This window comes from Jaculus jaculus, chromosome 11 (genome assembly GCF_020740685.1).
Source record: "Jaculus jaculus isolate mJacJac1 chromosome 11, mJacJac1.mat.Y.cur, whole genome shotgun sequence".
Taxonomy (NCBI): domain Eukaryota; kingdom Metazoa; phylum Chordata; class Mammalia; order Rodentia; family Dipodidae; genus Jaculus; species Jaculus jaculus.
This window is the reverse complement of record NC_059112.1, coordinates 81,120,666-81,148,300: the sequence shown is the minus strand read 5'-3', so window position 1 is coordinate 81,148,300 and position 27,635 is coordinate 81,120,666. Positions and strand designations below refer to the sequence as shown.

At 38.4% G+C, this 27,635-nt stretch overlaps 1 protein-coding gene and 1 non-coding gene across 4 annotated transcripts in view; one reads left to right on the top strand and one right to left on the bottom strand.

Moving 5' to 3' along the window:
- Positions 1-5,489: 5,489 nt before the first annotated feature.
- Skil (SKI like proto-oncogene) overlaps positions 5,490-27,635 on the bottom strand; it is a 34,116-nt gene continuing 11,970 nt past the window's right edge. For 2 of the 3 annotated variants that reach the window (XM_045161496.1, XM_004652354.2), the window contains 5 exons: positions 15,195-15,292; positions 11,997-12,229; positions 9,300-9,526; positions 8,842-9,066; positions 5,490-6,932 (listed from right to left, as the gene is read on the bottom strand). In XM_045161496.1, the coding sequence (XP_045017431.1) occupies positions 6,774-6,932; positions 8,842-9,066; positions 9,300-9,526; positions 11,997-12,229; positions 15,195-15,292 (942 nt within the window). In that variant the 3' untranslated portion in view covers positions 5,490-6,773. The remainder of the gene's footprint in view (positions 6,933-8,841; positions 9,067-9,299; positions 9,527-11,996; positions 12,230-15,194; positions 15,293-27,635) is intronic. The other variant, XM_004652355.2, reaches the window with a different exon arrangement.
- LOC123453404 lies at positions 12,610-12,715 on the top strand. Its single transcript, XR_006632797.1, has one exon. It is a non-coding gene; the product is annotated as a U6 spliceosomal RNA (small nuclear RNA).

The following is a 27,635-nucleotide window of genomic DNA, read 5'->3' as shown; positions in this document are numbered from 1 at the left end:
AACAGGGAGCTGGATTGAGGGAGAAAAAAAGAGAATAACCTGTTAGAATTAATATAAAATAAAATTCATACAAAAATGCACATGCCAAGACTTACTGTATACACATGAAAGCGTACTAAGAAGGGATGTTTACAGTAATAAATAGCAACACAGATGACCCCAAGGAGACATTCTAATATTCCCTAATAATTGGCATAAAAAGGACTATCCCAAATAAACAAGCTAAGCATCCAAATAACCAGAAGAAAAGACTACACTACGCCTAAAGTTGGTAGAAGGAAAAAATAATAAAGATCAGAGTGGAACTGAGTAAGAAACTAGAAAAGCAACATGAATTTTACATACCCATAAAGTTGCTGTCTTGTTTTTTTTTTGAGGCAGAGACTCACAATAGCTCAGGGTGACCTGAAGCTCATTCTGTAGTATAACCTGGCCTCCAATTTATGGTGATTCTCCTACCTCAGCCTCCCCAGTGCTGAGATTATAGGCATGAGCCACCATACCTGGATAATGGTTGCTTTTTAAAAAATAAAATAAGGGGACTGAAGAAATGGCTTCGCGGTTAAGGCATTGGCCTGCAAAGCCAAAGGATCCCAGTTCGATTCTCTAGGACCCACACAAGCCACATGCACAAGGCGGCACATGCATCTGGAGTCCATTTGCAGTGGCTGGATGCCCTGGTGTGCCCATTCTCTCTCTCTCTCTCAAATGAATAAAATATATTTAAAAAAAATAAAATAAAGGCAGGAGAGATCACTTAGTGGTTAAGGCACTTGCCTGCAAAGCCTAAAGACCCAGGTTCAATTCTTCAGGTCCCAGGTAAGCCAGGCACACATGGTGCCACAAATGTCTGAAGTTTGTTTGCAAAGGCTAGAGGCCCTGGCATGCCCATTCTCTCTTTCTCTCCCTCTAATAAAAATCATAAAAATTAAAACTAATTAAAATAAAATACGCAAAGCTTTAGTAAGACTAAGAAAAAAGAAAGCAACTAAAATCAGACACAGAGCCGGAGAGATGGCTTAGCAGTTAAGAGATTTGCCTGCAAAGTCAAAGGACCAGGTTTGATTCCTTAGGACCCACATAAGCCAGATACACCAGGCGGCACATGTTTCTGGAGTTCGTTTGCAGTGGCTGGAGACCCTGGCATGCCCATTCTCTGTCTCTCCCTCTCTTTCCTCCCCAACTCTTTCTCTCTCTCCCTCCCTCTAAGAAATAAATCAAAATAAAATATTTAAATATATGTATTTTTAATTTTTGTTTACTTTTATTTGAGAGCAACAGAGAGAGAGAGAAAGAGGCAGATACAGAGAAAAGGGGTGTACCAGGGCCTCCAGCCACTGCAAACCAACTCCAAATGTATGTGCCACCTTGTGCATCTGGTTTACGTGGATCCTGGGATATCGAGCCTTGAACCAGGGTCCTTAGGCTTCACAGGCAAGCACTTAACCGCTAAGCCATCTCTCCATTTTTATTTTATTTTATTTATTTATTTTATTATCCATATTTTATTTTTATTTATTTATTTGGTTTTTCAAGGCAGAGTCTCACTCTAGTTCAGCTGACCTGAAATTCACTATGTAGTCTCAGGGTGGCCTCAAACTCACAGCAATTCTACCACTGCCTCCCGAGTGCTGTTTTAAAGGCGTGGGCCACCACATCTGGCTCAGTAACACAGATTTTTACACTTGATCTTCGCCAAAAAGCCAAGAAGCAATGTTGTAACACAGATTTTTTTTTAATTTTTGTTCATTTTTATTTATTTATTTGAGAGTGACAGAGAGGAGGCGGCAGAGAGAATGAATGGGTGTGCCAGGCTTCCAGCCACTGCAAACGAACTCCAGATGCATGTACCCCCTTGTGCATCTGGCTAATGTGGGTCCTGGGGAATCAAGCCTTGAACCAGGGTCCTTAGGCTTAACAGGCAAGTGCTTAACCGCTAAGCCATCTCTCCAGCCCACACAGATTTTTTTTAAATAAGCAAAGAATTTAAAGATATTTGTCCAAAAATATGCAGATGTCTGCCATATATGCCAGTAAGCACAGGATAAGCACTTGTCATGAGTGAGCTGCCTGACAGCAGATTCCTCAGCTCAGTCATGAAGATCTGAGCCCATCACGTTCTCACTTCACTCTTATACAACTCCCAAACCTCGGTTTAGAACCCTCAGATACTCTGACACACATGTTGCTTTCAAGGTACTACATCCGAAGGGAATCTGTTATACAGCAATCAATGAAGGATAACTTCTACTGAGGTTCAGGAAATAAAAGAGTCCTATGTATCATAAAAAAGAATCATCACAATATGCTGGCATTTTCATCACTTGACGTATCACATAAAACTTTGAATTTTGTAATAAAATAAGTGTTTAATGTTAAATCAGTGAATAGACTCTAAAGGAGAAAACTATCATTCTTCAGGGACAAGACAGTTAACACAGCAGATACTGAGATGACTTGGATCAAATTTCATTGGCATTAAAAGTTTTTATTTGGAATCTCATCCACAATCTATACAAGTTATTTACAAGGCATGAAAATGGAAAACAGCACAAAATACATTTGAGGTATAAGCTAAGAGCACAGTATGTCATGTTTCAATAAATATAATTCAAAATTTGTAAACTAAGTGACCAGATAGATGAGTCTTTTGTTTTTTAGTAAAACCATATAAAATATTTATTTCACGTGAGGTAGAGGACAGTTTTGTGTGTCATGTAATGCAACCAGCCACAGCAATTTTAATCATAAAACTACCTATCATTGGCAAAATTGTAAATTGAATTATGGTCAATATAGTCAGTTTGTTTCAATAGTTACAAGACAGGTAATTCATTTAGTGCATTCACAGGTTTGAAATTCAGAAATAATTTAAAACTAGTATGTTAGCTTAAAAATTCTCAGGAGGAACAAATACTTCTAGCAGAACAGCTAAAAGCAAGTATATTTTATTTATCAAAAACTACCCAAAAGATGTCCTAGATTTAGCAATTATTTCAGTAGGATAGTTTTACAAGAACTACTTTAAGTATGCTGTGCTTTATTTTCAAGTGAGGTATCTATATTGAAGAAAAAAATCTTATAAATTTCTTTTCTATTAAACTAACTTTAAAGACTATTTTATTTTCTGGGCTTAATTTTAAATGCTTTAACATTTGATCACTTTCTAGTTCAAGAAGAGTAGCACTACAGAAGACATACATATTTTTAAACAGGCTCCAAACTGCATTATATAATTTAGAAGCCATGGGGGGGGGGGAGACTGTCCTTTTAAAGAATATGCAGCACAAAATACCTGTATGCTTTTATTTCAGAGGTGGAAATGCTCAAATATTATACACTAGAAGACAAATTTAAGCTGTTTAAATTCCCAATTCCACATATATAACACAGCAGTTATGTGTGTTTTATTGCTGACAGCCTCCATAATAACTATTAACAAGTCATTCCAAGCACAGGAGTAGATGTACAGTATGAGCACAATTTTTCATATTAATCTTAATGTCATGTTATTTGGATAAAATACATGAAGGGCCAATAAAAATTAGTATTCTTCCCCTAAATGACCAAAACATGTCTTAACACTGAGACAAAATGTTAACTAAAACTTGAAGCTGACTAAAACATTTCAGTACTAGTTTTGCAAATATTTCCAGAGAAATATCTTGGGCATGTTTCATTTTTGCTTTCCTTCAAACAGAAGCCACATATGCACCTGTCATGACTTTTAAAAGAACAGCCTATAATCATAGGAACTCGGTCTATCTCACCTATTTTAGTGACCACCTTATAATTCACTATGTACAAATGATTTATTACTCCTTCTCACCCCTGTACAAAAGATTTTACATATAAACTGGTTATATATTAAATGCTATAAAATTGGTTCAAGAAGCATAAAACATCCTTATTCTCAAGGATATAGAAAATCAAGCAAAAGAATATGCTTAAAAAAATTAAAGCCCAAGCCAAACCTAAGTTGTTCAAATCTTTTCATACTGTTCACATTTTCATTTGTGATTTTATGGTAGTTCTGAGCATCCCTGGTAACAGGAGCTTTCATATTTACTACCTCTATACATTTGGTACTTTGTTCTCATAAAATTTAGACTACTACAACAGAAGTAATCGCCACCCAAACGAAGCATCACTCAGCACAAAGCTAACATTGTCTTTCTCCCAAAGACGCTCTAGCAAGACTTGTCTAGGCCACTCCATAGTATAGCTTTTTAGAGTAAACATTCTCATTTTTCTTCAAACAGAGTAACATTATGGAGTCTGAGGGAAATTCTACTTGCCTAGTAAACTTGGCACAACAAACAAAAACTAACACCAAAACAAACTTTTTAGGATAATAACCAGCACATAAAATGAGCATGCAGGAATAAAGATAAGTTTTATATGGAAATTTCATCAGAGGTCACATTTAAAGTATTACAAAATTTCTATTTTGTTTTCAAGCTATACAGTGCAATTTAATTTAAAGTTACTTTTAACAATAGGTATATTTACAAGCGATTAAAAAAACTATTTTCAAGGATGGTAAGACAAACTATGGCACATCCAAGTATCTTCAGGACAATGAAGACTATACATGGCAAGTTTTTAAGTGACGGACTTGAAAAAGAAAACAAAACTGTTCCTGTACTTGATGCTTAAGAGTTTATAGTAATTTGGTAAGACCTACTTAGAATTTCAAAATAACAAATTTTCAAGAATAAGCAATTTATCTTTGAAGTCTTGAGTTAGAACTTAAGATGATTATTTGCTAAATAACATAAGGAGAAAGACTTTGAATCAGAAAAATAAATGGTATTATAGATCTTTGAGTTTGCCTCACAATAAGCTGAGCTGTGATATGGATTAATTTCAACTAAACTAAAACTACTTTATAAATGTATTAATTTTTCTTTATCTAGATCTAAACAAACAACATAGGAAGGACATGTCATTTTAACATTTTTTTCCTCCTAGAGGAGATTCCAAGAATCAGCAAGTTAAGTTACAGGGTTAAGATAGTAAAGATTAAATGCAAAATACTCATTTACATCACAGTATATTTAGAACACAAACTACCTCTTGAGAAGTACAAAAAGGTCTTTTTGGATACGTGAGTACCATGAAACAAAGTATGAAACTATCCAAGTAAATGAAACCTAGTGATTTTTAACATTCTATACCATTGGGGTATATAGAGTATATAATCTTAACTCTAGCTAGCTTACTTTAAAAAATAAATTTAGTTCTCTTAATTCAAATAGTACCTTATGAGAGAACACAGAAAACAAAATTTGATGAGATAATAATGGCAATGGTGGTTTCATGAACCTCCTTTATAAAAGTCACAAACTAGCTGAGTGTGGTAGCCCATGCCTTTGATCCCAATATGTAGCAGGCCAAAGCAGGAGGATCACTACACGTTGGAGGTCATCCTGGTGTACACAGTTGAGTTCCAGGCTAGCCAGGGCTACATAATGACACCCGCCTCAAAAAAAAAAAAAAAAGACAAAATAAAAACAAAACACTAACGTCCACTGAGAACTTTACCTAGTAACTTTTAAGCCAAGTCAAGCATTGACTAATGTGAAATTCTGTAGAAAAAATGATGAGACTTTTCTGTGCAAAAAAGAAAAGTGCAGGTGTTAGCTGTCCCCAAATTGTGGAATTCCTTTGTCATCTAAAACTATCTTTTAAAAAATTACTTTTAATAGCAGATATTTAAATTGTCCTATAGTAACCTATCAGATACTATTGGCTGACTGCAAATTCCTGATTTTGATATTAAAGAGTAATGTAATGGTCCATTCGTGCAAATTTTAAGATAACATTTAAACTTACAAAAGTTCAAAATAACCTTGAAGGTATTTAATATTTTATAATTTAAAAGGAAACAAATCCAGTATATAAATTTCAGTAAGAGCCATATAAGACTACATATAAAAACTGTACAGGAGGATTATGGATTGTATAGAAACCAATGTACATCCATGGAATCATTCTTACTCAAGAACAGTATTTTCACATCACTATTAACAAAAAAAAAAATTCAGAAATTATTTCATTTTTCTGGAGTCACTGAGAAATAATTTTCTAAGCATAACCACACTCAAAACTGAAATATAAGTTACAAAAGCTCCTCGTGCTTCCAGCAGGGCATAATGAAGCATATTTTCTTTCCCAAGTGCACTGGCACCCGTGAGGCTAACTTCACCAGCAAGATTCCTCTTCAAAAGGCATTACAAAGAAAGAAGAGTGAAACTTCATTCCACAACCTGAAGTAAGTAAAAGCAAACCTGGTCTGGCGTATAAAAATTACACAACTACATCAGCTTAGGAGATTGTGCAAATGGGAAAAATGGAGTGTCAGCTCCTTGAGTCATTCCATATCATATATTTGAACAATGATGCCACCATTGTATCAAAAATTGAAATATGGATAACAATGCATCACATAATGCAACTTTAAAAAAGTATACAATTGTTAAATTTACATTAGAAATATAGGTAGACTATCTACGTGTTGAAATTACATAGTACTGTAGTTACCAAGCTGACTGAATAAAATAAAAAGTACAAAACAACATCTATTTTCATTCATTTGGAAAACATAAAAATTTGTGTACTAATATATAATCTCTCACTTCCTCTGACCAACAAATGAACAGAAGCCCAGTCATCTCCATGCAGGTAAGACGTTCAGGACTCAGTGAGCAAAGCAGGCAGTAAGCACACACGGCCCTCTGGAGCGCGCGGCCGGGCTTCCTCAACAGTGTCTACTCCTTAGCAGGCTTTGAGGACTTCAAAATCTGCAGCTTCAGCTCTGCGATCATCATCTCTAGCTTCTGTCGTGCCTCCCGTTCCTGTCTGAGCGCATCTTGGAGCTCTTGCCTGTCAGCCTCAGCGTGGTCCAGTCTCTGTCTTAGTTCTGCCAACTGTGTGATTTTAAAAGGCTTTGTTAGTTTTCCTTCAGTTTTGTCTTTCTAATTAATCCTCTTTTCATGATAAAAAGCTTCCTTTAAACTGCTTTTTACAAAATGAACTATTTTCACACATTTCCCTAGAGTATCTGATACTCCGACATTTGACATGGCATTCAATTGTGGAAGAGCCAAGGAAGAAAGGATCAAGAAGGATGAGCTATTGCAGCACTTTCCCCATAGCTACACCTATGTGCCTCTCTCTCAGCACAGCCTGCTCACATCAATTTGTTCATCTTCCCCATGCTATCATTAACAAAAGAGAATTATTTATCAATGTCTTCAACACTTTCAAATATAGCAAATAACACTTCCCATTTGTTAAATTAGACTTGAAAGCCTATATACATCAAAATAATAGCCAGGGTTGGTGATGCACACCTTTGATCCCAGCACTTGGGAAGCAGAGGTAGGAGGACTACATAGTAAATTCCAGGTCAGCCTGGGCTAGAGTTAAACCCTGCCTCAAAAAAATAAATAAATAAATAAATAAAATAAGATTTTATTTATTAACTTGTTTCAATTTATGTGGAGATAGGGACTGAACACAGGGCATATGCATGCTCTGCCACTGAGCTACATTCCCAGTCCAAAAGAATATGAATTTATATTCAAAGAATTAGACCTAAGTAATTTAGGTTATTAAATAACAAAATCCCAATAAAAGTTTAAAATAATAAAGGTCAAAAAAATCATGCTGCAGGCATAGTGGTGCACGCCTTTAATCCCAGCACCCGGGAGGCAGAGGTAGGAGGATGTTGGAGAGCTCAGGGACACCCTGAGACTACTTATTGAATTCCAGGTCAGCCTGGGCTATAGTGAGAACCTACCTCAGGAAAAAAAAAATCATACTGAGGCTAGAGGTGGCTTAGCAAGTAAAGGGCTTGCCTGCAAAGCCTAAGGACCGAGGTTCAATTCTCCAATACCCAATGTAAGACAGATATACAAGGTGGCACATGTGTCATGTGTCTGGAGCTCATATGCAGTGGCTAGAGGCCCTTGCATGCCCATTCTCTCTACCTACCCCTTTTCTCAAGTAAATAAATAAACAAAAAAATCTTTTTAAAAAACATACTGAGGCTGTAGAAATGGCTCAGTGGATAAAGAGCTTGTAAGAGTACCTGAGTATTGACCTCCCAGAAGCCACTTAAAGCCAGGTGCCTGTAATACCAGCATGCCTACAAGCATGATGGGAAGTACAGACAGGGCAACCACCTAGAAGCTCACAAGCCAACTAGCCTGACCATCACAGTGAACAGGAAAGCCTGCCCCAAAGTCAAAGGTGAGGACCAACATCCCAAAGTTGCCTCCTGACCTCCACATGTAAACCACAGCACACGTGTGCCTGCACTAACATATACATGGACACACACACAAGTCACTGAAGAGAGATGGCTCAGTGAGTATTTGCCATACAAACTTGAGACCCTGAGCTCAGATCCCCAGTACCCATGTGAAAAACAAGATGTAGGGCTGCAGAGATGGCTTTAGCGGTGTGAAGCCCAAGACCCAGGTTTGATTCCCCAAGATCCAGATGCACATGGTGGCATGTGTGTCTGGAGTTTGTTTGCAGTAGTTAGAGGCCCTGGTATACCCATTCTCTCTCTAAAACAAACAAGGCGGAAAAAGGCAGCCACTGTTGACCTCTGGCCCCTCAAGACCGCACAAATGTGCCTATACACATACATACATACATGCACACCACACATACACATGCAAAAAAGAAATCACTGGCTACTATAACAAAGTTATATTTAACGTAATTTTCCATTTTGAAATCTAGCCTCGCTTGAGCAGATAACTCTTCCAAGCAAGCTTCCCTTCCCACACTGAAAGGCGCTGCTAAGAACAGAATCATCCTTACCTGCGCCGCATACTCAGCCTCTTTGTCTTTTTCTAAATTTGAGTCACAGGTACACTTTTGCTTCATTACCTGCTCCAACTTTTTCTCTAAGTCTTTCTGTTCAACATAAAATTCTTCCATTCTTTGAGCATGTTCACTCTGCAAAGATTCAAGCTCTTTCTGCAAATTCTGCTGTTCCTCTGTAAGTTCCTTCATAGCCTTTGAACTACTCAACATTTCCACTTCCTGAAACAAAAAGAATCAAAGTACCATTTTTTACTTCCATCGTGCTAAAAACTTCAGTTTGGGAAAAAGTAAGTCATAAGATTATCTAAAACTCAGCTACCATATTAGTTCTATGTATGAAAAAGTGTCTTAAAATTGCTTATTGGTGTAAAACTGAATAATCTTAAGTGCATTTGCCACATCTGAAAAGGTATCTTGTAACAATCCTCTGTTCCTTTGAATGATAAGCTTACCATCTGAAGCTGTTGCTTCTTTTGCAAAATCGAGTTCAGCTTTTCTTGTTGTTTCACATAGGTCCTCATCACTTCTTCCATGATCTTCCCTTTGTCGTCCTCACACACAGCGTCCTTGACAAGTGCAGGGGGAGCTGCAGTGTCAAGTTTGCCTGCGTCTCTTACTACACTGCAAATAGTAGATTCGGATTTCTTTTTGCTTGTAGAATTATTTGAGATTGATGGATCTTTGAAAGAAAAAAAATGAGTCACAAAGTATAAATGCCACCAATAAAAAGAGTCACTAAAATAAACCCATAAATGAAACTAAGGAAGAAAGTTCACTTATAAATCCTATCAAAAACAATAATTAATTACTGGAAAGTAGTGCCAGATCTGAACAATGACAACAACACATCACTGCGAGAAATTAAAACCTCAAGCACATGGAAGACACCCCATGCACATGCACTGAAAGTGATGTTTATTGTGAAGATGGCAACCAAACTAATCAACAGAAGGCAACCCTATCAAGATCCCAGCTCATCTTTGTATAGAAACTGACAAGCTTATTCTATGACTTATATCAAAAACAGCCAAAATTAACTAGAAAAAAGGGCTGAAGAGATGGCTTAGCAGTTAAGGCACTTGCCTGCAAAGCCCAAGAACCTATGTTCGATTCTCCAGATCCCACATTAGCCAGACGCACAAAGATGAGGCAAGCAAAAGGTCGTATATGCCCACTAGGTGGCGCAAGCATCTGGGTTCAACTTCAGTGGCTGAGGCCCTGGCACACTAATTCTCTCCCTGTTTCTCTCTCTCTCTCCTTCCCTCCCCCCCTCTCTCATCCACTGTCTCTAAAAAAAAATAATAAATAACTCGAAAAAGAATGAAGTTGGAGGAATCACAATTCCCAGTCTCAAAGCTTACTACAAAACTACAATAAAACTGTTTATAGTATTAAGAAAAGACTTCACAGGCCGGGCATGGTGGCACACAACTTTAACCCCAGCACTCAGGAGGCAGAGATACAAAGATCGCTGTGAGTTCAAGGCCACCCTGAGACCACATAGTGAATTCCAGGTCAGCCTGAGCTAGAGTGAGACCCTACCTCAGAAAAAAAAGAAAAGACTTCACAGTCCAAGTGCTCACTTCAGCAGCACATTTACTAAATTGGAGTAATAGATTAGCATGACCTCTGTGCTTGAACAGCACACAAATTTATGAAACACACACTATTTCTGGAACAAAGCACATTGACATATATGTGTGAAACTGTCATAATGAAGCCCACTGCTTTGTATGTTAACTTTTAAAATTACTTAAAAAGAAACAGAAAAGGATTCAGAGTCCAAGCTAGGAGTGGTGGCATCCATAGATGAGCACAGCAGCAGAAGGCTGATTTTGGTCAAGACTGGCCTGGGCTACATAATAAGACTGTCTCAAACAGCAAAATTTCAAAAATTAAAATTCAGAGTATATAAATAAACTCAAATTTTGTAAGTTATATATATAATATATAATCTTTTCAACAAATGGACCACAGTATTCATATGCAAAAAGAAAAAAGCAATTGCACTTCACACCTCATATAAGCACCAAAATGACCTGAATGTAAGGTCAAAGAGGTAAATGTGAGAGCTAAACCCCTCCATATAGGCATTCCTTTCTTACATAAGGCAAAGAAAACCTAAACTGGATTTCATAAAAACTGATAAATTATACACTGGGTGGATCCTTAACAAGAAAGCAGAGGAAACTATCAGAACGGTACATCAGTGTGCTAAGGACTCGGAATATAGACATAACTCAATAGTAAAAAGACAACACAACTTAAAAATAGGGCAAAGCATATGAACTAGACTTTTCTCCTGAGAAAATATCTAATGTCCAGTAAAACATGAAGATACCCAACATCGTTCATCATTAAGAAATTACAAATCTAAACCACATCACAACCACTCCAATGGCAGCACAACACCAAGTGCTAACAAATATGTACAGGCACGCAATCGTCACAGCTGCCAGACAAGGTAAGATGCTACAGCTCCTTTAAAGGTCAGTCTCTGAAAATGTTAACAGTCACCATATGACCCAACAGTTCTACTATCATACATACTTGAACTGAAAACACATCTACAGTGTAACTTCCTCCCAAGTGTTCATTACAGCATTATTCATAATACTCAGAAAGTAAACACAATGCAAAATGTCTGTCAATTGAAGATAAACAAAATAGGCTGATGAACAAAATATGCAATCAAATACTACACTATAAAAAAGAAATACAGATATGTGCCACCTAGACTGGAAAAATAGGCTTCACAAAAGAAGCCACATAAGACCTCACACTGCAACAATTCTTTTTATATGAAATATCCTAATAGGCAAATCTAGAGGGAAAACAAAAACAAATGGCACAACTATAACATTCCACCTTACTCCAGTCATCAGGATGGCTTAGCAGTTAAGGTGTTTGCCTGCAAAGCCAAAGGATCCCAGTTTGATTCTCCAGGACCCACATAAGCCATATAGACCTCACCACTCTAAAAAAGTACACAGCTGAGGTACAAATAATAACCCAGTTTTGACAGCTAGTAAAAAAAAAAGTAAAAGCTTCAATTATATGGAAATTTTACTTAAACAGAAAACTTTTTAAAAACCATTGAGTAAACATGTTTATATCTGCTTTTAAAAACATAACTTCTGGATACTTACCTAAATGGCTGTATAATTCTCTACTTGTTTTTAAATCCATTTTCTCCTGTTCCTCAAGTGAGACATCTGGGTAAGACACTGTTTTCTGACGCTTATTACTACTGTGAGGCTTTTCTGACTGTCTTGAGATAGACTTACTTGTCTCTGTCTTTGTGATCTCTTTAGACGGGGAGACAGCAGAAGTCAGTGACACATTTGGAGCAACCACTTTATCACACATGTATAAGTAGTAGCTAAAACAGAGATAAAATAAGACATATATTACATATCATGCCTAAGGGAAAATTAAAACATGTAACATCACTCACTTCAGGGTTTTTTGGGTTTTGTTTTGTTTTGGTTTTTGGTTTTTCGAGGTAGGGTCTCACTCTAACACAGGCTGACCTGGAATTCACTATGTAGTCTCAGGGTGGTCTCGAACTCACGGCGATCCTCCTACCTCTGCCTCCCGAGTGCTGGGATTAAAGGCATGCAACACCACACCTGGCTAAAATCAATATCTTTTAACCAAAACAGTCAATGTAACAACTCAAAAAATGTAAGTCACAAAAAAGATTTTTTTATCCCCTCCAAAAAAAAAAGCAGAATCCTAAGACTATAAAAAGGTTTGAGGGTGCTCATTTCGGCAGCACGTATACTAAAATTGGAACAATCAGAGAGGATTCACATGGCCCCTGCACAAGGATAACACACAAATTCATGAGGTGTTCCATATTTTTAAAAAAAATTTTCCTTAATCCTAGCACTCGGGAGGCAGAGGTAGGAGGATCGCCGTGAATTCAAGGCCACCCTGAGACTCCATAGTGAATTCTAGGTCAGCCTGAGCTACAGTGAGACCCTACCTCGAACAACAAAAAAAAAAATTTTTTTGAGGGATTTTTCTTATTTTGTACATAACTTTGTATTTTTTCAAATTTCTATTTATTTGAGAGAGAGAATAGATATGCCAGGGCCTCTTGTCACTGCAAATGAACTCTAGGCACATCCACCACTTTGAGAGTCTGGCATTCTTTGCAAGCAAGCACCTTTAATCACTGAGCCATCTCCCCAGCCCCATTGTGAGTAATTTTGAGGCACAAAAAGACAGTCACTAGGAAAGAAAATGAGTTTCTTTCCCCTTTCCCTCAAAGCTATCTGACAATTAAATGCCTATAATCCCAGCACCTGAAAGGCTGAAAACAAGACTAGCCAAGAATTTGAAATCAGCCTGGGCTACATAGTGAATTCCGGGCCTACCTGAACTACAGAGTGAGACCCTATCTCAAAAAAACAAAACAATAAATGAATGAATAAATAATAAATGCATGAAGCACTTCATGGAGTGGTTTAGCAGTTCTGAGTAATAGACCAAGTTGACTGCAGAAAGAAAACAGGCTACATACTACTTTGGCCTTCCAAGGCAGGGAATCCTCACTCAGACCAACTTCACCAATATGGCCAGCAATGAGCTTTTTATACGTTTCTCAGAGAGAATAGGCTCAATGCTACCCATATGCCAGGCAGAGCCTCTTGCACCAAAACCCACAGAGCAATCTTCTTAAAACATCTACTAAACCAGCAATAACAAGTGTATAAAATTAAGATTTAAAGGCTAAGTATAAATTTTTCTCAAAGCTCCCATAAACTTGTTTAGCAAATTATCTGCAAGGCTCCACAGAGAAATGTGAAGGAGATATTTAACATATTTTAAGCTGTAATCTAGGTAACCTGTGAGGATACAGTCATTCCCCAGGCTTCAGATAATCTCCTCGTACATGCACTCTGTAAATCTGTTACTCCTCTGCGTTAGTGAACTTTGGATCTGAAAACAATATTCTGCTTAACACATAAACAAAAACAAAATCTTCAGGCCTGGAAGGATGACTCCGCAGTTAACGGCACTTGTTTGCAAAACTTGATGGCCCAGGTTCAATTCCCCAGTACCTATGTAGCACATGCCTCTGGAGTTTGTAGCAGCTAGAAGCCCTGGTGTGTCCATTCATATTCTCACTCTCATATTCTCTCTCTCAAATACATGAAATATTTCATGTATTTGAGAGGCAGGCAGGCAGAGGCAAATAGAGAATAGGTGCGCCAGGGCCTCCTAGCCACCACAATGAACTCCAGACACATGCGCTATCTTGAGCATCTGACTTTATGTGGGTCCTAGAGAATCAAACCTGGGTCCTTTAGCTTTGCCAGCAAGCGCCTTAATCACTTAGCTATCTCTCCAGCCCTAAATATTTCATTTTTTTAAATCTCTCACAGGTTGAAGAGTGCCTAAAAGATCTACTTGGAACGCAGTATAGGTTAGTGATTTTGTGTACATGTAAATTCTAAGCTGAGACTTCACCATCTTGGAGGGATTACAGGCTCATGGCAGTAGACGAAAACCTAGGTCTCAGTAAATGAAAACCGTATAACCTGTACTATACTTTTATTAAAAAGATGAAAACTGCTGGGCGATGTAGCACACACCTTTAATCCCAGCACTTGTGAGGAAGAGGTAGGAAAATCACCCTGAGTTCGAGGCCACCCTGAGACTAGATAGTGAATTCCAGAGCTCCAGGTCAGCCTGAGCTAGAGTGAAACCCTACCTTGAAAAACAAAACAAAAGATGAAAACGAATCCCAGCACTCAGGAGGCAGAGGGAGGAGGATTGTCATAAGTTTGAAGTCACCCTGAAACTATACAGTAAATTCCAGGTCAGCCTGGACTAGAGTGAGGCCCTACCTCGAAAAACCAAAAAAATAAGAAATAAAATACCAAAGTAACACATAAAACTCTTAAAAGAATTGGTTAACCTCAAGAGTAAAAAATTAAAACTTCCAATTTTTTTTTATTTCAAAGCAAAAATGAAATGATCTATTTCTACAAAACAAAAACAGAACACAAACAACAAATAACAGTTATTGCAAATATTCAGTAGAATTTCACTTTAAATTCTTTCTTTGGATGTTTTTCTAAAAGTAACTAAACAATATCATTCTCCTTAATTTCCTTATGATGAAAAACAGAAACAAAAGATATGTTAAATCCCAATATACTTGTGTTAAAAAATTCTGAATTTTGAAAGATAATCTATTATTAACTAAGAAAGCCCAAACCTAAATAATTTATGCTCCTAGCTCCTAGAACATTATCTGGCAGACAGCTGCTGAATAAATGAATGAATGAATGAATGACCATCAAAGAGCAAACAGATGACTACCCACTTACCTGGGGTGTAAAAATGAATGTGTTGGAGAAACATGGTCACCTTCCTGTTTTATAACAGGATACCATGATGGTAATTCCACTCCTGATGGTGTATCTGTCTGTAGGAAAAAAAATGTTGAAAGTTTACTAAAAGGAAAGTGTGATTACTATGTTTGTTTTGTGTAGCTGAAGGACTGGAATTCAGGTATTAAACAAACCCAAGGCCTGCCCATGCTATCGAAGCATTCTGCCACTGCATTATTACACAGCCAGCCCCAGTGGCTAATTTTATGTCAACCTGACAGGGCCAAGAGTCACATTTTTTAAGAACTACCTTTTAATAAATAACTTTCCTTAAAGTACTACATCCAGTTACCTGTAACTTACCAGAAACAATTTCATCAAATTTTATACTTCAGAATCCACTGTAAATAATGCTCTATAAAATTATACAGCTTTGACAACCTCTGACTCTTATTCTTGCTACTATAATCCACCAGGCTACCACCTACCCACAGTACTTATCAGAATACCAACTAGATGATACTCTTCAGCAAGAAGTACTTTAGCCAGACTTCTGGTTAAGATGTTGGCATAGGAACAAGGCAAAGCACCCTAGGGGAGAAAAAGCAAAAAGCACTCTTCTACTAAAAAGTAAAGGTGTAAGAAATTATCAACCACAGCAGAGAAGGAGAGATCCAAAGCTTTAGAGACCACAGAAGCAGGCAGAAGTGGCTCCAACAATGGCAGCACCAGGTCCCTACAGCCCTGCTGGCCAGACTCGGCTCAGCAGGAAGTCAGGAGAGGGAATTTTCCACTCACACCAGCCTCTTCACAAACTCAAGAAACATGTAGGGGAGGATGGCAGGGGCCAGCTGAGCAGCCGATGAGGAAGAGGACTGCGAGGACCAGCAGGAGAACTTCAGCCACTTTCCAAAGCTTCCCCTCCCCCACCACCATCACAAGCACCAGAGACCTGGGGAAGGGGCTCACTTCTACAGCACCCTGCACAGGCGATCAGAGCAGTGACCCAGCAACCCAGCCAGATTACCTGAGCCCACAGCACAGCAAAGAGGGACCCAAGTGGGCGCATAGCATAACTGAGATCAAAGCCATCCCAAAAGGTGACTGAGCTTACACCGGAAGTACTAGCTGCACCTTCCATGTGAGGGTAAAGCATGTTAAATCTGATGGATGGTCGGATTTGCCATTCTTAAATAAGCTATATTTTGGGCTTGTCATTTGTTGTTTCCTGACTTATCTTGCCTTTGTCTCCTCTTCTGTCATTTGTTGAGGCAGGGTCTCACCTGGTCACAAGCTGACCTTGGGAACTTCTACAGACCAGAAATCTCAGTCTCCCAGTTGACATGATTAAGGGTGTGGGGCAACACACATCCTTAGGGACTGTGACTTTGTTAAAGGATCTGTTTGTCATAATGTCTACTCTTGCATAAATACTATGCTGATTTTCACTGAATGTGTAAACTTTATACAATTTGCCTACATTTTGTTCCACCCAGAGCCTACTAGAATACTCTCACAGCAGGCAAACCCAGCATGTAGGGTCATTTTTATGGTGACTCTGAGAGTCTTAAGAGCCATATCTAGCACCTTAAGCTCCTACCCTGAAGATATATATTATCAGATTGATTGATATATCCAATAATACTGAAGATAATTTAAAAACCCAAGCATTAAATTAATCTAAGATGCAAAAATCTCTACATTACAAGAAACACAAAAAAATCAAGACAATGTTAATCTACCCTAAAAGTATAAATCCATCAGAAATGACGTCCAGTGAGACTGATTTAGAGGAAATGCCTGAGAAAGATTTAAAAACAATGGTTATAAATATGCTCAAAGAAATCAGAGAGGAAATCAAAGGAATCAAAGACACAGGAAACCAATTTAATGAAATGAGGTCAATACAAAACATGAATAAAAAAACAGAAATAATAAAGAAAACCCAGTCAGAAATACTAGCAATGAAAACAATAGTAAGTCAAATAAAACTCTAGAAAATCTCACCAGTAGAATGGATGAAGGAGAAAACAGAATATCTAAACTAGAAGACCAAGTGGCAGATCTAATACAGTCCAACAAAGAGAAAAACAAATTAATAGAAAGGTATGAATGGGAATTTCAAAAGATTTGGGACACTATGAAAAGATCAAACATAAGAATTCAGGGTACAGTAGAAGAAGAATTTCATTCCAAAGGCACAGTAGGCAATTTCAACAAAATCATAGAAGAAAACTTCCCCCAAATTGGGAAAGAAATGCCAATGCAGATACAGGAATCCTTTAGAATACCAGCCAGACAAAACCTGGAAAGAACCACTCCTCAACATATTATAATTAAACTACCAAACATATAAACCAAAGAAAATATATTAAAAGCAGTTAGAGACAAGTATCAAGTCACATACAAAGGCAAGCCCATCAGGTTCATAGCAACACAGCCAGAAGGGCTTAAAATGATGTAGCCCAAGTGCTGAAAGATAACAACTGTCAACCAAGGTTACTTCATCCTGCAAAGCTACCCATTCAAAGAGAAATAAAGACATTCCACAACAAAATCAGGCTAAAGGAATATCTGGAGACAAAACCAGCTCTACAGAAAAATATTTCAAAGGATTCTCCATGCTGAAGAGAAAGAAAAGCACACCTATAAAGAACCTGGGGAAAAAAAAAAAAAAAAAAACTCAAAGACTAGTTAATACAAGAGAGCAAAGGTAAAACCCAAAGAAGTACAAAACAACAAAAAAAGGCAAAAATAAATACACACCTTTCAATAAGAACTCCTAATATCAACTGCCTCAATGGCCCAACCAAACTACACGGGTTTGCAGACTGGGTTAAAAAGCAGGACCCTTCAATTTGTTGCCTCCAAAAACTCACCTTTCTATAAAGTATGGACACTATCTTAGGGTGAAAGAGGAAAATATTTCAAGCAAATGGGCCTAGAAAACAAGCAGGGGTTGCTATCCTAATATCTGATAGGGTAGACTTCATCCCAACTTTAGTTAGGAAAGAAGGAAGGTCACATTCCAACAGGAGGACATTACAATCCTAAATATATATGCAGCACCTAATATGGGGGCTCCCAACTTCATCAAACAAATGCTATTAGAACTAAGGTCACAGATAACACCAAACACAGTGGTGACTTAAACACCTCACTCTCACCAATTGAAAGGTCATCCCGGCAAAAACTGAACAGAGACGCATCTAGATTAATGAGGTCATATAAGAAATGGACCTAACAGATATATACAGGACATTTCACGCAAACGCTACAAAATACACATTCTTTTCAGAAGCACATGGAACATTGTCTAAAATAGACCATATATTAGGACACAAAGCAAATCTTAATATAGGAAAATTAAAATAATTCCTTGCACTCTACCTGATCACAATGGGATCAAACTACAAATCAATAGCAAAAAGCTATAGAGCATACACAAAATCATGGAAACTAAATAATATACTACTAAATGATGAAGGAAATCAAATGATAATATGAACACCACATACCAAAACCTTTGGGACACAATGAAGGCAGTCCTAAGAGGGAAATTTACAGCTTTAAGTTCCTATAATAAGAAATTAGAAAGGTCACAAGTAAACAACATAATGCTCACGTTAAGGCCTTAGAAAAAGAAGAATAAGGCAAACCAAAAATCAGTAAGTGGGAGAAATAATAAAGATTAGGGCAGAAATCAATGAAATAGAAACCAAAAAAAAAAAAAAAACCAAAGAATCAATGAAATAGTTAGTTCTTTGAAAGGATAAACAAGATTGATAAACCCTTAGCAAATCTGACCAAAAGAGAGAAACGACACAAATTAATAAAATTTAGAGATGAAAAAGGCACCATCAAAACAGATACCAGAGAAATTTTTTTTAAAAATCATAATAACATACTATAAGAACATATACTCCACTAAGTTTAAAAATCTGAAAGAAATGGATGATTTTCTTGATTTATATGGCCAACCTAAATTAAATCAAGATGAGATTAACCACTTAAATAGACCTATAACAAGTATGGCGACCCAAACAGTTATTAAAAAAAAAATCTCCCGGGCTGGAGAGATGGCTTAGCAGTTAAGCACTTGCCTGTGAAGCCTAAGGACCCCGGTTCGAGGCTCAGTTCCCCAGGTCCCACGTTAGCCAGATGCACAAGGGGGCACACGCGTCTGGAGTTTGTTTGCAGTGGCTGGAAGCCCTGGCGCGCCCATTCTCTCTCTCTCCCTCTATCTGTCTTTCTCTCTGTGTCTGTCACTCTCAAATAAAAAAATAATTAAAAAAAAAAATCTCCCAACTAAAAAAGTCCATGTCCAGATGGATTCAGTGGTGAATTTTACCAGACCTTCATGGAATAACTAACACCAATACTTCTCAAACTTTTCCATAAAATAGAAAAAGAAGGAATCCTACCAAACTCCTTCTACAAAGCCAGCATCACCCTGATACCAAAACTAGACAAAGATGGAATAAAGAAAGAAAATTACAGACCAATATCCCTCATGAACACAGATGCAAGAATTCTCAACAAAAAATTGGCAAACAGAATACAATTTATCGGAATAATCATTCACCCCAAAGTAGACATTATCCCAGAGATGCAGGAATGGTTCAACATATACAAATTGATAAATGTAATACATTATATAAATAGATTGAAGTACAAAAAAAAAAAATCACATGATCATCTCATTAGTGCAGAAAAAGCGTTTGACAAAATCCAACATCACTTCATGATAAAAATCCTACAGAGACTGGGAATAGAAAGAACATATCTCACCATAATAAAGGCTATTTATGACAAACCTATAGCCATCATAATACTAAATAGAGAAAAACTTGAAGCTTTTCCGCTAAAATCATGAACAAGACAAGGGTTTCCACTGTCTACACTTTTATTTAATATAGTACTGGAAGTCTTAGCCATGGCAATAAGGCAAGACACACACACAAAAGGATTACAAATTGCAGATGATATGATTCTATGCATAAAGGACCCGAAAGACTCTACCATAAAACTGGTAAAGCTGATAAACACTTATAGCCATGTAGGAGGATACAAAATAAACACACAGAAATCAGTAGCCTTCTGATATGCTAACAACAAACACAGAAAGGATGAAATCAGAGAATCATTCCCATTCACAATTGCATCAAAAATAATAATAAAGTACCTTGAAATAAATCTAACCAAGGAAGTGAAGAATCTCTACAATAAAAACTTTAAAATACTCAACCGAGAAATTGCAGAAGACACTAGGAAATAGATCCCTTGTCCTTGGATCAGAAGAATCAATATTGTAAAAATGGCAATCTTTTGAGCAACAAAAATAAGGCTGATAGTATCACCATACCTGATTTTAACCTCTATTACAAAGCCATAGTAACAAAAGACAGCATGGTACTGGCATAAACACAGACATGTAGATCAATGGAAGAGAATAGAGGACCCAAATGTAAGTCCAGGTATCTACAACCACCTGATCTTCAACAAAAATGGCAAAAATAATCATTGGAGAAAAGACAGCCTCTTCAGCAAACCATCTTAGGAAAACTGATTATGCATCTATAGAAAGATGAAAATAGATCCTTATCCCTTTCTGTGCACAAGAATTAAGTCCAAATGGCTCAAAGGCCTTAATATCAGACATGAAACTGAAACTGCTAGAGGAAAAAGTAGGGGAAACCCTTCAACATATTAGTCTTGGTAAAGACTTTCTAAATAAAACCCCAATTGCTCAGGAAATAACACCACATATCACCCGGTGTAGTGGTACATACCTTTAATCCCAGCACTTGGGAGGCAGAGGTAGGAGGATCATCGTTGAGTTCGAGGCCACCCTGAGACTACACAGTGAGTTCCAGGTCTGCCTGGGGTAGAATCAGACCCTGCCTCAAAAACTGGGACCTCATAAAATTACAAAGCTTTAAGCTGGGCATGGTGGCACACGCCTTTAATCCCAGCACTAGAGGCAGAGGTAGGACAATCGCCTTGAGTTCGAGGCCACCCTGAGGTTCCATAGTGAATTCCAGGTCAGCCTGGGCTAGAGTGAGACCCTACCTTGGAAAACAAAAACAAAAACAAAAAAAAATTACAAAACTTTGAACAGCAAAAGACACTGGGCTATGGAACTAAATAGAGAGTCCTCAAAAGAAGAAATATAAACACCAAAAAAAAGGTTCTAGAGCCGGGCATGGTGGCACACCTTTAATCCCAGCAGAGATAGGAGGATTGCCCTCAGTTGAGGCCACACTGAGATTACACAGTGAATTCCAGGTCTGGGCTACAGTGAACCCTACGTTGGGTGAGAACAGGGGAAGAGATTGAGTAAAGGAAAGGTGGAGAGAGGGCTAATCAAAATCCAAGAGGGTATGAGTAAGTCATATACGGAAACCTACTTTTCTGGGACAATGGAACACTCAGAAGCCATAGACTGCTACTAGAAAATTTTCAGTGCCAGGAATGGGATACCTTCCAGTGAGCTGTTGGCCAAGGAGGTCACTGATGTCCCTAAAACAACCCAGGCCACTGCCTGTAATGCCGAGGCTCTTGGGTTTCCTACCAGGAATAGACACTATTGCTGAAAACTCCACATACTTGGGCTGCAAGGTCACTGAGAAATCCTGCTATAGCTGAGCTGAAAACCTCCTCCATATAGACCAGCTGACAGAAAGGTAGAAAAAAACTACACTGCATGAAGTTCAATGGGAGAGAAATCACCAGTGGAGATACTCAACAATGGACACTGCAAGCCTTAAATTTGGCCACCCAGGCCAAATGAGCCAACTGGTGCAATAATGGCCTGTCTGTTATAGGGGAAACTAACCTCTCTCTAATTGGACTGGAGACCCACTCCATGTGAGAGAATACATCCCTGATACTGAAAACTACAACAGGGTTAGTCATGAGCCCTAAGGGTGAAACATCTGGTGGTATCTGGCTAAATGTATATACTATGCTCACCAAACTGCCCAGTAAGCACTTCTCTTAATGTTCATACCCATATAATGCTACTCTCACTTTTGGTTAGAGAAGCTTCTTTTCAGATGGCAGTGACCTTGGAATAATTCAGAAGGCACAATGCGGCTGAGAGGAAGTGACAGAGGAGTGCTCAGCACTGAAAAATCTCTATCACATCTTCCAAGGCTCAGGGTCCATTGCAGAAGAGGTGGTGGAAAGAATGTAAGAGCCACAGAATAGGTAGGACTCCTTGCAATGCGCTCCTCCAGACATAAAAAAATATTCATGACCTCCCAGTGCCTGACATTACCTCATAAGACCATCATAACAGGAGGAAAAGATGATGACAGGAAAATAAATTTCGCTGGGCATGGTGGCGCACGCCTTTAATCCCAGCAGTCAGGAGGCAGAGATAGGAGGATCATCGTGAGTTCGAGGCCAACCTGAGAATACACAGTGAATTCCAGGTCAGCCTGGGCTAGAGTGAGACCCTACCTCAAAAAAACAAAACATAAGAATACAAAATAAAAATAAAATAAAACAAATTTGACTGAGAGGGGGAGGGATGTAATGGATGTAATGGAGAGCAGAGTTTCAAATGGGAAAGTGGCTGGAAGGAGGGAATTATCATGGGTCTACAATTGTGGAAGTTGTCAATAAAAAAATTTAAAAAGAAAGAAAAAAATGTACTTTAGCCAATTAAGTCTGAAACCTCTTTGCTTATAGACAAGTATCAGTAAATCATACATCCTCAGATATCAGTATAGTTACTTTTGAACACTAAAGGATGAGCTGGCCCTGTAAATAAGGGAGAGAAGGGGGTAACTGGCAATTTAATGTGCACTAGCCTGCTGAGAATCTTATAACCCTACTTCCTGTAATACCCTCTCCATTAAGTAGATATCATTACCACCTTGTATTTAAGAACAACTTAAGCCGGGCATGGTGGCACACACCCAGCACTCGGGAGGCAAAAGTAGGAAGATTGCTGTTGCTGTGAGTTCGAGGCCACCCTGAGACTCCATAGTGAATTACAGGTCAGCCTGGGCTAGAATGAGACCCTACCTCAAAAAAACCAAACAAACAAAAAAGCTACTTAAGTTCAGAAATCCAAGGTAAAAAATGAATGACCTATAGTTACCAATCTCTTCCTTATTTTGGCTAGCTTTATACTGTCTTCCCCTCACATACTCATCATGGCCATTGTCCTGCTCAGTAGGAAAAAGAGGGGAGGGGCACAAGTAAAGGCTAAAGAAGCTGACAGAAAAAGCTGGGCATGGTGGCATAAGCCTTTGATCCCAGCACTCAGGAGATATAGGTAGGAGGATTGCCATGAGTTCAAGGCCACCCTGAGACTACATAGTGGGCTACAGCAAGACCCTACCTAGAAAAACAAACATTTTTTAAAAAAAGCTGCCAGGTACCTCAATTAAGGCAAACAGAGATAAGAGGTTCACATGTAAACCTATTAGAGTAAGTTAAAGTAAGGATAAGCAAAAAGAACAGTTGGACTGGGAGATGACTCAGCAGTTAAATGTGCACTTGCTTACAAAGCCGGCCAGCCCTGGTTCAATTCCCCATATACCCACATAAAGCCAGAAGCACCATGTAGTACATGTATCTGGAGTTCATCTGCAGTGGAAAGAGGCCCATAAAAATATGTTGGGCTGGAGAGATGGCTCAACAGTTAAAGGCACTTGCTTCCCAAGCCTGATGGCCCAGGTTTAACACCATAGTACCCACCTGAAGCCAGATGTACAAAGCACAGCATGCATCTGGTGTCCATTTGCAGTGCCAAGAGGCCCTGACATGCCCATTTTCATATTCTCTCGCTCATTCATTCATATTCTCTCTCACTCCTTGAAAATAATAAAATTTAATTTTAAAAAGAGGGAGGAGGCATGCTGGGGGAATTATAGCCTAGTCCAATAACAAAATTCAGGGCTAGGAGTATAGCTCAATAGTACAGCATGTGTCTACCATCCACAAGGCCCTGGGTTCAACACTAACACACAAAGTACTTCACAATGGAAATAGCCACTAAACACTAAGAACTAGCATCATGCTCCAGTATTTCAGTTCAGATCCCAAATCAGGACAGAAATGGATGATGTGCAACTGTAATTATACCAAGAGTAACTCTGAGCAGTCCATGCTTTGATCCCAGACTCCTGCTAATGGAGGGGAACAATGCAAGTGAGGAAACTCGGGACTAGACCTGACAAGTAGCCCAGGGCTCACAACAATGAGGTAGAAAACAGAGAACACAGCCCCAGAATAAACATATAACTTTACATCAGAGATGACTTAAAAGCCAAAAAAAAAAGTCAAAAGAATTAATAATAAAAATACTTGTATTCATAGGAAATTTATATTTCTAAGGATTATTGGATAAGGAATTTAAGATACTAATAAGACCACTAATACAATTATAAGGAAACTAATACTTTAATAGGGTTTACAAGTTGAGTAGAATATTTTTTAAAAACTTCACAAAGCTAATGAAATATTCTTTAAAATTCAAATATGCTTCAGGATTCTGATCTAATTTTCAGGATCTAGATAAACAGAACTGCTTATTTACAAACCAATCACTTGTTTGCATAGCTTCTCAGCCTATAAGCCTTGTTCTAGTAGTAGATTCAAAAGGGAAGTGACTTCCAGCAACATATACTAAACAGTGAATGTTCCCTGACAGTAACAGCCCTAGGAGGAAAGAGGATTACAAAATACAAATACAAAACTGCCTCAAAAATTAAGGCTTAGCTGGGTGTGGTGGCACACACCTTTAATCCCAGCACTCAGGAGGCAGAAGTAGGAGGATCACTATGAGTTTGAGGCTGGCCTGGGACTACAGTATTCCAGTTCAACCTGGGCTAGAGAGCCCTCCCCCCAAAAAAGATGTGGATAAGCATAGGTAATTTTGTTTGGTTTTATTTGCAAACAGAGATAGAGGGAAGAGATACAGACAGAGAGAATGGGTGTGCCAGAGCCTCCAGCCTCTGCAAACCAACTCCAGATGCATGTACTTTTTTTTTTTTTTTTTTGCATGTGCCACTTTGTGCATCTGGTTAGGCTTTGTAGGCAGGCACCTTAACCACTGAACCATCTGCCCCGCCCTATTTTTGTTTTTTTAAGGGATAATCAGTGTGACCCCCCCCATGCTCAGCTTGCAATTATCAGTTTGAATTATTACATTAATTTAGAAAGTCTTTGTATGAACTTTACAATTTATTCATGATTCAAACCAGGTATGCATTTCTGGAATCTCTAACCATGGACACCTTACATAACTGTTAGCATATTTAATTTTGAATACTCATCCCTCTCAAATGCTGTTCTTTGTTTCCTATTCCCACATCAATTCTCCAACAGTCATATATCAGGAGTTCTAAATAAGTCCCCCTTAAAGATTATCTGGTATAGTCTCTGGCCAATGTCTAAATCCCCTATTCAACTCCATTAACTGGCTATCCAGCCTTCAAACAGCTACTTGAAGACAATAACATTCCTGCCTTTGTATTTTCAGTACCTGGCATCATATAGTAGGACCTTTGTATCTGTCGAGTGATTTTTTTTTTAATTATTTATTTTTTGGTTTTTCCGAGGTAGGGTCTCACTCTAGCCCAGGCTGACCTGCAATTCATTATGTAGTCTCAGGGTGGCCTGTAATTTACGGCAATCCACCTACCCCTGCCTCCCAAGTGCTGGGATTAAATAAAGGCATGCACCACCACGCCTGGCTAATTTTTTTTTTTTTTGAAGATTACTATTTATTTAAGACAGAGGGAGGGAGAGAGAGAGAGAGAGTGGGTGTGCCAGGGCCTCTTAGTCACTGCAAACAACCTCCAGAACTCCAGACTCATGTGCCACCTTGTGCCTCTGGCTTATGTGGTACCTAGAAAATCGAACCTGAGTCCTTAGGCTTCATAGGCAAGCACCTTAACTGCTAAGCTATCTCTCTAGCCCTGTTGAGTGATTTTTGAATGATAGGGTAGCTCCTTAATTCCCATGGTAAAAGTTTCTTAGAGCCAGGCGTGGTGGCACACGCCTTTAATCCCTGCACTCAGGAGGCAGAGGTAGGAGGATCACTGTGAGTTCAAGGCCACCCTGAGACTCCATAGTGAATTCCAGGTCAGCCAGGGCTAGAGTGAGACCCTACCTTGAAAAACCAAAAAAAAAAAAAAAAAAAAAAAAAAAAAAAGTTTCTTAGAGGTGAGGGGAACGTAGCTTAGCAGCAGAACATTGGCCATCATAAGTGAGACTGGGTTGGATCACCAGAAACAGCAAAAGTACCAGTCCAGAAGGGATAGAAGGAAGAGAATAGAGGGGAGAAAAAACGGGGACAAGAGACAAGAGAGCTGCTGGCTCCCATGAAATACACAAGACAGACTCAAATTCGGTCTCTTTTCTCCTCCATGAAGCCCCAAGGGAACCTAACTGTCTCTAGGTTGTATTACTACCACACACACAAATTATAAGGAAACATACCACACTACCGATGATGAAGGGCTTCATGTTAATTGATTTAATATGCTGTGCTAAGCCAGGACCACATTCATAACAAATTATCCTAACTGCATGCTAAAAACAGTTAAGCATATATTAACACAATGAAGGATTCACAGACATGCCAGATCTTCTCGTCTACTCTGCATGTGTCAACATATAAATGAGGTTTCCAGAAAAAGAATTAAATGATACAGCAGTAATGGTACTGAACAGAGAGACAAATTAGCTTGCAAAATATGAGTATCTCTGGCCTTTATCTTACCATTTAACATGGAGACAATTTATCCCTTTGTGGACCTAAACATTCAAATACATTATTAAATTACTTGGCAAAGGCAAGGAGTACATCATTTAAGTTTGAGTCTTATTTACTGCTCATCTTCCCAACCATTACCTCTCTCAAAGTGAACAGATGGCAGGCTCATTTCACATACATAAGCAAAATTTCAGATATATTGTTTCAATCTAAAGGGCCTGTTTCTAATAACCACCAATAAGAGTTATGAAAGCAAAATTTATATCCCAAAACGTATATTAAGTTAATTTTTTAAAATATTTTATTTAGCTAGCTGTGGTAGCATACATCTTTAATCCAGCACTCGGGAGGCAGAGGTAAGAGGACCACCATGAATTCAAGGCCATGCTGAGACTACATAATGAATTCCAAGTCAGCCTGGGCTACAGTGAGACCCTACCTTGAAAAACCAAAACAATAAAATAAAATAAAATAAATTTACTTACTTATTTATTTATTTATTTGACACAGAGATAGAGAAAGAAAGAGAATGGGTACACCAAGGCCGCTAGCAACTGCAAAGGAACTCTAGAGATGCATGCTCCACCTTATGCACGTGGTTTACTGGGTCCTGGGAAATCAAACCTGGGTCCTTTGGCTTTTCAGGCAAGTGCCTTACACTACTAAACCACCCCTCCAGCTCTAAGTTAATTTTAAAT